This window comes from Podarcis melisellensis (genome assembly GCF_964234715.1).
Source record: "Podarcis melisellensis genome assembly, chromosome: 5".
Taxonomy (NCBI): Eukaryota; Metazoa; Chordata; class Lepidosauria; order Squamata; family Lacertidae; genus Podarcis; species Podarcis melisellensis.
This window is the reverse complement of record NC_138537.1, coordinates 8,277,536-8,288,383: the sequence shown is the minus strand read 5'-3', so window position 1 is coordinate 8,288,383 and position 10,848 is coordinate 8,277,536. Positions and strand designations below refer to the sequence as shown.

The window sequence follows — 10,848 nt, the reverse complement described above, 5'->3', positions numbered from 1 at the left end:
CCACGTATCTGCATCAGTTTGCGATTTCATTTTTTAAGGGAAAAGTCCTTGAGAAAACTCAATGGCAGTTTAGCACACTTTACTGCTCATCTACACATTTCCAAGGCAGTTTTGCCTCGTACACACATTTTTTTGCTAGCATTTCTGTACATTGACAAAAAACAACAACTCTGTGTGCTTTTATTTGTGCATGTTCCCCTAATGCATGTACACATTTTGTATGTTTTTAGGACTGAAGGACTTTGCAAAATTCAGAGAAATGGCAGGTTTTGAAGGGCAGCTGTGTCTCAGTTTGCACATTGTTTCAGGAAGTCCAAACTAGGGAGATTTGCGTCAAAATGTGAACCGAACTGAACTAACTGCACCCTACAGGGTAATCCCTTGTGGCTGGTTTCCTCGAGTCATTTCCCCGTACTGCCCGGTCTCTCATGATACCTCTTTGCAAGGACAGGTACTCAAAGCCTTTTTAATAAGCCAACCAGTAATGAACTGGGGTCTAGTTTTGTGATGTGTGCTTGCTATGCTGCTGGAACGCAGCTGTGTTATAAACTCTTGCGGCCGCACAACTGTTTTTGCCACGCATCTGATTTTGCCCTAGATCCTTCCCCCCCTCTCTCTTTCTCTTTCTCTCTGCTGATGTTATCAACCTGCTAGTGTTTGGTCCTCCATGTCAAATGCCCATCTTTCTCTTGTCGCGGATGCCGGCAAGCTGCAGAATAGCCTGGCGCTACTCGGGGTCAACCGTCTTTGGTTACGGCCCCGACAAAAATCCCAAATGCGCTGTTGTTCATTCTCTCTCTCTCTCTCTCTCTCTCTCTGTCTCTCTGTTCACCCCCAAGGCTGAGGCTGGGACTTGGGAGGCTCTTTGGGGAATGCTGACAGGGAGGTTTTGGCTGTTAATCTGCTGCTGGAATGTTGGCCAGACGGTCAAATTCTCCCCCCCCCTATTTTTTGAAACGGCACGAGTGAGCGGCGCATGGGAAGCTGCCTCCCTGCTCTTCTCTTGCTGGATAAACCTGCTTCAGCCTTCGCCACCCTAGTCACGGGGAAAGCACTCCTTCTACCAGCGCTGTGGTTAATACATGCCAGCACTGCCAAAGTCTGGGAGAAGTTGCGAGGGGGGGGGGAGACCTTTTCCTGCCTCTTCTGCCAGGTCTGCGCAGAAGTGAGGAATGGGAGAGGTCAAAAGGGTGGAGGGAGGGCAGTCATTAGGGTAGACCAAGCGTGTAACTCCAGGGAAATCTCCTTCCTGAAGGCAAAACAGCCCTAAAGTTCAGCCGTAACAAGGACCCTTGTTGTCCTGCAATCTTCCCACATCCCATTCCATTCCAGGGTTAAGTTTTCTCTTTTTTAAAAAATAAGAAGTAATCTCTAGAGCCTTGTGTTATGTGTAGGTTTCTGATGCTCTTGTTTCTTCCTCTCCTCCTTCAAGTGCCAGGGCTTAGCTCTGGAACCTGTCGAAGGCAGCAATGGCATGTCCCAGAGCATGCACAAAATGCCATCCACTGGGCCAACACAGGCAGCATCTCCACACAGGCAGCATCTCCATAACTAGCTGCAGGTGAAAAGTCATTCTGTGCGAGACCCAGTTCACTGTAATCTATCTGCTGCCTCGTTTTTCCGTGCCAGGCTAGGGGGTGTGCCAAGCTGAAGGTCCTCTGTGCTGTTTTCCAGAAGTCTCTTTTGGTGTAATTTGACACATGTGTTGCTGTAACACGTTTTATTTTATTCGTATTTGTATTAAATTTGTATACCCCCTTCATCCGTAGATCTTGGGGCTGTTCACAGCATAAAAACACAAAATACATAATAGGTGCAAGAACGAAAACAAACCAATAACCCAATGATGTTAATGAGAGTTTCTGGTCTATTGCTGATCTTAATCTTTTGAATGGTTCTTTTAAACTGTGTTGTTTTTTTTGCCCATAATTTAATTGTGTAACTCCTTGGGTAAAACCTGCTTGTGGTTTTTATTTTTTACCTTTACAATCAAACAGTGTAGAAGTAAAACAAATAACTTTGTGCAACAGTGACCTCCATGTTGTGTGTTTCTTTTTCCCACCCTCTAGAAACTCTGATGGATACGAAGTGGGTGACGTCTGAACTGGCGTGGACGGCTCATCCCGAGACTGGGGTAAGATGTTCCATTCTCCAGAGGGGCCCGGGTTGGAACCAGACGTGGGCAAAATTATGAGCCACACTGCTTTTGTCTGCCTTTGCTCTCCTGTGCATCTCCACAACTTAGGTTTAGCTTAATCAATAGAGCGTGAGACTCTTGATCTCATGGTCGTGGGTTCGAATCCCGTACTGGGCAAAATATCCCTGCATTGCAGGGGATTGGACTAAGATTAGATCTCGTAGTCCCTTCCTACTCTACAGTTCTGTAATTTGTGGATTCACCTGCTACTCCCAAATATTGCTTCAGCCACCCATGTGAATTCCTAGCAGTTGCAATGAGGGTAGCCCAAGAAGGCCACTTAGACCTATAAAAACTATGGAAATCAATCATTTGCAGAATTTGCCTTTTGAGCATTATGCACCGGGGCAGTGCTCATTCACATCAAACCATAGTTAAACAATGACTATGGTTTAACGTGACATGTGAGCGCAGACTTTTTTTAAAAAAATCATAAAATGTCATAAAAACTTCTTCTTCAGTTTCACTATAACTCAGATGATTTTTTAAAGCAAAGTTATTTAAAAAAATTCCTAGAATCATATAATTTTAGAGTTGGAAGGGACCCCAGGGGTCATCTAGTCCAACGCCCTGCAGTGCCAGAATTTGCAGGCAGAGGTTTGTGTAGCAGTGACTGGTAAAGGAGGAAATGGGATAAGTAAGGGGCAGTAGGTTGTGTGTAGGGATCAGCTGTGTCTAGAGCCTGTGAAGGGAAAAGACAGAGGTCACCATAACAGGGAACCAAAAGATTGATTCTTTGGGGAACTGTAGTCACGTGCAGAATAATCATAGGTGATTTCTTAAAGTTTGTGCTCCTGTGTCATGTTAAAAACCATAGTTATTGTTTAACTATGGTGTAATGCGAATGAGCTGCGCCATAGTGCGTTCTGCTAAAAAAAAAGCTCTGCTTTCCTCTTCTCCTTCTTGCTTCTGGAACAGCAAACCACAATGAACTACGGGTCTTCGCTCGTTGTGTCGTCTAAACCTGAGCTCATGGTTTGTTTTCCCCAAAGATCCCACAGGCAACAAGCCGAAGAACAAACCTTGGCTACAGCTCATGGTTTGTTTGGAAAGAAACAAACCATTAGCCCAGGTTCAAACTAGCACAGCAAGTCGATTCGTGAGTTTTGTTGTTCCTGATGCAGCCAGGAGTGTGGTAAGAGTGAACAGCGTTCTCCGGCATGCTGTTGGTTCAGATTAAACCATAGTTTAATGTGTGAACCATGCAGATATTTCTGCAAGCAGTTAAAAAAAAAAAGCCCTCTAATGATTTGATTTTTAAAGGGAGACGGTTTTGTGCCATTAGCCTTGTCCTGTTTCTGCAGAAAATATTGGGTGTGTAGAATTATAAGAAGCCTTGGGGGAGTTTCAGAGATTGATAGATGTCAGCTGTCATCATTCTGTCAAACTCTAGTGTGACCAAAGAGCAGGACCCAGAATAGGAATGTTCATAAGGAGCAGATTTAATGACTGGGGTCACCCGGGCAGGAGAGAGTTTAGCCACCTCAATACACTCTTTTATTTTATCCTATATACAGTGGTACCTCAGTTTACGAACTTAATCCATTCCTGAAGTCCGTTCTTAAACCAAATCCATTCTTAAACCAAGGTGCGCTTTCCCTAATGAGGTCTCCCGCCACCAGTGCCCTTCCACCATTCGCCTTCCGTTCGTAGTCCGAGGTAAAGTTCACAAACCGGAACTTTTGCGGAATTCATAAACTGAATAGTTCATTAACAGGACTGTTCGTAAACCAAAGTATCACTGTGGTTGAATGGTCTCTCCATTCAGTTCTATGGGGCAAATTAAACTGCAGCCTCCCCCGTTGCACAGGCTGGCCTAGTCCGCTCTTCCGAGGATTCCCCTCTTATATATTTGCACATAAGTGTGTACACGCATGCCTGTGTGCAATGCAGCATATGCAGAGATGCACTGCGCCACCATCAGGGTATATATATCTGTAGTATATGCAGATACGAGCACACACAGAACACTTGCCATAACCGGAAATTTCCTAGCAAATAATAAAACAGCAACAAAAATGGGCGATCTTGGTTTGCTCCTTTCCTCATAACATCCAAACGTGTCCTGGGGCCGCTGACCTCTTGTTTGTTCACCAACTAATATTGCTGAATGGTGCTGCTCATTAATAGCATCATTGACTTCATGACCACAACAAAAGCCTGTTGCAAGTTGTTGCAGGCAGACGCTGTGTGACTTCATCTCTTCCCACGGCTTTCCCTTTTGTTTCTGTGCTTTGGTGGGGTTTTCACTACCACCCATGAGAACTAGAAACTTGATCCCTCCCTTCCCCCCAATATATCATCCCCCCACTCCCCCAAGCAATGAAAGCTGTGCATTCGGGGGTGAGGAATGTTCTTCTCTCCAGGCAAGTTTTCAGCAAATCTTCCTCACCCTCCAGCTTCCCCGCCAATTGCATTATGGGGCCAGGGTTTGGGAGCCAGGGATGAGAGCTCTGTTCCAGGCCAAGGTTTGCATTTCCTCCTGGAACATTTTCCGTGGGCTGCATGTCAGTGTTGGGTGTGGCCAGAGGCAAAACTGGGTGAATCAGTGAATTGGGACTCTGTACGGTCAGCTACATTCCAGCCGTGCAAAACCAGATTTGTATATTCTAGTACGAAAACGGCACAGATCAACTGCCTAGAGTTACCTGCCTTCACATAACTTCCAGTTTGGGCTTTGAGATGGAGCCAAGATTGCTAACGGATGATGCCCATGCAGATTTGGTTTTTTAATTTCACCCAAGGCTTGTGTGCCCCTGCCTCTGCAGCTAATCCCACGTGCAACGGGTATTAGTGCCGATTTAACAGGAGAGAGGGGCCTTAGCTCTGCAGTGGGGAGCAGGATTTTGCAAGTAGCACATCCCAGGTTCAGTCCTGGCATCTGCACTCTGAGGATGTTGCACTTGATGGGCTGGGAAAAGGCTTAAGCTTGGGAGACCTTGGGGTGTCTCTCTGCCAAAGAAGGCAACCCAGGACTGAAACCAGCGGCCGGTGGGGGCAAAGGGCTCTGTGCCCTGTTGTCAAGGGGGCTTGTGGGCTTCCCAGAGGCAACTGGTTGGCCACAGTAGGATTTAGGAACCCAGGGGGGCTGCCTTGCATTGAGTCAGATCATTGTCCTAGCTCAGTCTATTCTGATCGACAGTGGCTCTCCAGGGATTTTGGGTGGAGGTCTTTCCCTGCCATACCTGGAGATGCCAGGGACTGAACATGGGACCTCCCACATTCAAATCAAATACCCTACCACTGAGCTACGGTCCTTCCCCATGATTTATGGCAGCAACCTTTATGTCCTTGCATCCAAACTTTTCAGTAGCAAATAGCTTACGTTTGGAAGAATCTCAGTGATATGCCTAGTTTGCTTTGCCCTTCTTAGAGTGGCTTGAATTTTTCAATTTTCGATTTTAAAAATGAGGGGTACTAAAAAGTTGAAGCATGACTCAGGAAATCAAATAGCATTTTTGGTTAAATTATTATGATTTCGCTTTGCTTGATAGGTAGAATGTGTGTGAAATTGCACAGAAGTCGTTAAAACTGCCAATACTTGCAGTTATATTATATATTACTATTATTAGTATTTATAATTACTATTATTTAGCATTACCTGACAGTTTCATAAGGTCAAATTAAAATGCTCTGGTTTTCCAATAGCGGTTAAACTTCTTAGTCAGATGTAGACTTGCCAAGCCAAAAGTTATCCAGTCAGAAAAATAACAGCAGATTTGAATTCCTCGCACCCAAAAACATTTTTTTCTAGGAGAAAAAATTTGCAAAACAGTAAGTTTCTCCTCCTCCCCCTCTTAAAACGACACGCCCTACTTAGCCATGCCTCCCCTTTCTCTCATTAAAAATAAAGAAATAATAATGGACCGGTGTCATTTAATTTTGTGCAGTGGGAAGAAGTCAGTGGCTACGACGAGGCCATGAACCCAATCCGGACCTATCAGGTGTGCAACGTGCAAGAAATGAACCAGAACAACTGGCTGCGCACCCAGTTCATTGAGCGCCACGACGTCCAGCGCGTCTACGTGGAGCTGAAATTCACGGTGCGCGACTGCAACAGCATCCCAAACATCCCCGGCTCTTGCAAAGAGACCTTCAACCTTTTCTACTATGAGTCGGACACGGACTCTGCCTCTGCCTCCAGCCCCTTCTGGATGGAAAACCCTTACGTCAAAGTGGATACAATTGCCCCCGACGAGAGTTTCTCGAAGCTGGAATCCGGCCGGATGAACACCAAAGTCCGCAGCTTCGGGCCCCTTTCCAAGAATGGCTTCTACTTGGCTTTCCAGGACCTGGGAGCTTGCATGTCACTCATCTCCGTCCGTGCCTTCTACAAAAAGTGCTCCAGCACCATTGCTGGCTTTGCTGTTTTCCCCGAGACCTTGACTGGAGCGGAGCCGACCTCCTTGGTCATTGCTCCGGGCACCTGCATCCCCAATGCGGTGGAAGTGTCCGTGCCCTTGAAACTCTACTGTAATGGCGACGGGGAGTGGATGGTACCCGTGGGAGCTTGCACCTGTGCTGCTGGGTATGAACCAGCTATGAAGGAGACTCAGTGCCTAGGTAAGTGGTGTTCCTTGGTTGTGTGTGTTGAGACCGTTGCTTTAGTTCCTGGCTGGTTTGCCCAATGTATGCTGCTGGTTTAGACATTTTGGCACTCGGGGGAGAAAATCTTAATTCTCTCTTTCCCGCCGCCTCTATCCCCAAGGGTCAAAAAATTAATTAGATTACGATTTCTGCCAGCTAAACCAGATGTCTCACCTGACTGATAGTAGGGCCGGCTCATTGTTAATGGTGTACACCATCACGTCCGTCTCAGCTTTTGTCTTCGTATACAACACTGTGCTAGAATCTTGAGGCTGCAGCACTGGCAGCCGCCAACAGTGGTCAAGAGTGGGGCAAAGGCAGCATGTCATGGACTGGTTGGAAGGCAGCAGAGGCAAGAGCCTTTTAAGGTCTCTAGAGTCCGTACTGTTTTTCAGGGCTTTATATGATCAAAAGCAGCACCTTGTCCTCTGCTCTGGAACGATGCCACCAACCCAGGTTCCTGCTCTCTCTTTATGCAACTGAGAGCTCACAAATGCCAGAAGTGTGCACACACACCACCCTCCTTTGAGCCTGACCTCCTGACATCTTAGCTTTAAAATTAAAAGGTCTCTGTTTCTGGGTCAGAGCCTGGGCACATTAAAGCCTCTGAGGTTTATACTGGCCTCGTCTCACTAATACCTTCTGCCATGGCGAATGTCTGGTGGGTGTTTGAAAGTCTAGCAGGTAGCCAGAGATGCTATAGGAAGCAGCTTATCTCTGCTTTCTTCCTTAGCACTCTTTCCCCCAATTCCTCTGGTCATAGAGTGCTTATTTCAGTGTCTGGAGGTTATCTCCCAAAGTGTAAATCCAATTGACTCTGAATCAAACAAAGCCTTGTGGTATTGTCACGGCGAGGCGGCGCTGAGATACTGAGGAGCAGCCGTCCGTGGCTTGGCGGGGTAGCCAGAGAAGCAAAAGAGTGAGCACTGCCTGCTGCCAGCTTCGAGGCTGCGAACCTGGAATTGTAGAACCGTGGAGTTTGAAAAGGGACTCCAGGGGTCATCTAGTCCAGCCCGCTGCATTGAAGGAGTCGCAGCTAAAGAATCCCTGACAGATGGCCACCCGACCTCTGTTTAGGAACCCCCAAGGAAGGAGAGCCCACCAGTTTCTCAGGTAGTCTCGCTCTCAGGAAGTTCTTCCTCGCGTTTAGTTGGAATCTCCTTTCTTGTAAAACCTGTTCTTTTGAAAAACATGTCTGTAAAACATGGCACCTGCACTAGGACATTGACTCATGCTCTGGGGTGTGTGAGTCTGTGAGTGTGTTTTAGTGCTTTTGTAGGGAGTGCAAAGTATATCATCACGTTAACACTTAATCACAGCTGCAAAAGATCTGGGTACTTGGAGGGCAGGGAAAATGGGGGAAAGGGGGAGAGAGAGAGAGAGAGAGAGAGAGAGAGAGAGAGAGAGAGAGAGAGAGAGAGGAGGTCTCTCCTGTTGTGCTGCTCCTTGGCTCAGGCTGCCAGAGTGTGAATTCTGCCTGCTCCAGAGCCCAGCCAACAATGCAAGACACCTTTCTTTGGGAAGTCCCTGCATGCGCCTGAGTGTTTGCCTCACATTGCTCTGAATTCTTGAAGGAGAAGCCGCCTGAGCTGTATGTACTTGCTCTAGAGCTCAGGGCACATGCAGCACAAGTGAAAGCATTGAGGATCCAGTCTGGATTTTTTGCAGAAATTAGATTTCTTAGAATTAGAAAGTGCATGTTTTCTTAGTAGACCCCCCCCCCGAATACTAGCTTAATAATGATGATGTCAAATCACAGCATGAAATAATAATAATACAAGTGACCACCGCAAAAGGGAAGATCAGTAGGAATCTGCCTTATACTGGCTAGCTCCTGACTGCAGACACTGACTGGCAGCAACTGTTCAGGATTTCAGGCGTAGGACTTTCCCATCAGGTACCCAGAGATGCTGGGAAGTGTTCCTGGGACCTCCTGCAGCCAAACCAAGAACTCCCTGACCAACAGCCCTTCTCAAAGGGAGGGAGAGGACTGTCATGCCCAAGAAAGGACAGCAATGGACCAGGAGCAATTGGCCCTGGATTTGTAGAGCATAGCCTGCCCTTTGGCAGTATCAAAGTCTCTTTCTGATTCTTTTGGTGGTTGGGAAGGAGAACTAATTCTCCTATGCGCTGTGTTTTGTTTCAGTCCATTAACTCTCCACTCCCACTTAATCACCTTTAGGGTAATTTTTGGAACGGCAGATGATTACTATTTTGCTTCCGCGAATGGGAAACGGAGGCTGGTTCTGTGTAGTGTCCAAGGCAGTCAAGGGGACTTGTTGTTGACGCGAGAATTAGGCTGAAGCCACTCACAACCTCAGAGGGTTGTTGTTGGAGATCAAATGAGGAGCTGAGCAGGGAGAACCGCGTCTGCCGCCTTGAGCTATTCGGAGGAAAAGGTGGGATAAAAAAATGCAATGAATGAAGGAATTGATCCTGAAAGGCCCCTGAAAGAGCAGTAGAGTTTAGGCCACGATCCCACACCCATGTGCCAGGGAGTAAGCTCCATTCAAGTCAATTGGACTTTCTTCTGAGTAGACAGGCATCAGATTGCGCTCTTCATCGTGCTCCTTCCTTCCTGCAAAAACAAAACAAGAAAACCCAACCAGGTATTTTATGTCTGCTCTTAACTTGCTCTGACTTCTCCAAGCCTTCAGGAGTGAGCAAACTGGGACTCCTAAATCAGTCAGTCAAGAGAACCTGCGTAGGCAAGGGGAGGAGATTCAGGATGCCTGCAGGGGAGACTGCAGCGACAACAAGAACTGTTGAATCTTTGGCACTGGTGGCTGCCAAGATTTGCCTCTGGAGGGTTATTCTCAGGGAGAGAGCTTCTGCAAAACCTGAGCTTAGTGGGGTGTGATCCCGCCGGGTCATGTCACATGTAGAGGAGGCGGAGAACCTCAGGCTCAGGGGCCAGATGTGGCCCTCTAGACCTCTCTGTTAGGCCCTTGGAACTCTGCCTAGGCCGCACACCCGCCCCAGCCACATCCTCTTTCTCCAGGCCACTCTCCTTACCATCCTTTGCTCCGTAGCTTAATCTCAGGGTTGTGGGTTTGAGCCCCGTGTTGGCTGAAAGAGACCCGCATTTCAGGGGGTTGGACTAGATGATCCTTGCGGTCCCTTCCAACTCTACAATTCTTTGATTCTAAGATTCACAACCTCCTTGAGTGTTCTTGCCTGGCTGGAATGTGTCTTTGGACTCTAATAGTGACTCGTTTGCCTGATTGATGTGTTGGGCGTGTGATTTGTGTGTGTGGAAACCAGCCCACTTAAAGGTAAAGGCTTTCCTTTCTGTTTGCCCTCCAGAATCTGGCATACATAGGTTTACTGCATCTGTGTATGGAGGTTCAGTTTAGCTGTCATGACCGATAGACGAATTCCCCATGCAGATGTTGTTGTTTGTTCTCCATCTTTTGGGAATGAATTCCATAAGCGGACCATGTGTTCATCCTCCTAAGTGATCCCCCCCCCCCGGTTAGATTTGATACTGTTCGTACAAAACACAGATGGGCAATCTGTGGCCCATGTTATCTTGCAGCCATAATGTCATGCAGGTGGCAAGCAAAGTGGGAAATGGGGTGCAAGGCAAGAAGATGGTGGAGTGAGGGTATCCTCACCCACTTCAGACTCCATCCCTGCTTGCTGCTGGTATGGGACTCCTAACATATATTATTAATCCCAAGGCAACGTGGACCTTTGGCAGGGAAAGGGTTACCCACCCTTGGTGTAAAATGTATGAATATTTGAAACTACAAAGCAAGTTGCTGGTCATGAGATGGGTAAAAGCACCATAATACTAATTGCTGTGATGTTATTTTTTTTACTGGTGAGTAAAAATCTGGCTGGTTTGGTGGCACCACCCACAGCTCTGGGTCTTAACGTTTTTGCCTGATTGATCAAAATAGGCCAAGCTATCTTCCCTACGGTTTGTCTGACCTTTCCTCCTGTTTTCTACCTCCCTGTATCTTAGGGGTCTCCTGGCCCTGCCCCAGGCAGATATTACCAACCATTTGTAAGTTCGGGTCCATGCATTCTGCCATCTTGCCTTGCTGTGTTCAGCCATT

At 47.1% G+C, this 10,848-nt stretch overlaps 1 protein-coding gene across 3 annotated transcripts in view; it reads left to right on the top strand.

Moving 5' to 3' along the window:
- Positions 1–10,848, top strand: part of EPHB3 (EPH receptor B3) — an 83,799-nt gene that overhangs the window by 32,706 nt on the left and 40,245 nt on the right. For all 3 annotated transcript variants that reach the window (XM_081910856.1, XM_081910855.1, XM_081910857.1), the window contains exons 2-3: positions 2,070–2,134; positions 6,088–6,760. In XM_081910856.1, the coding sequence (XP_081766982.1) occupies positions 2,070–2,134; positions 6,088–6,760 (738 nt within the window). The remainder of the gene's footprint in view (positions 1–2,069; positions 2,135–6,087; positions 6,761–10,848) is intronic.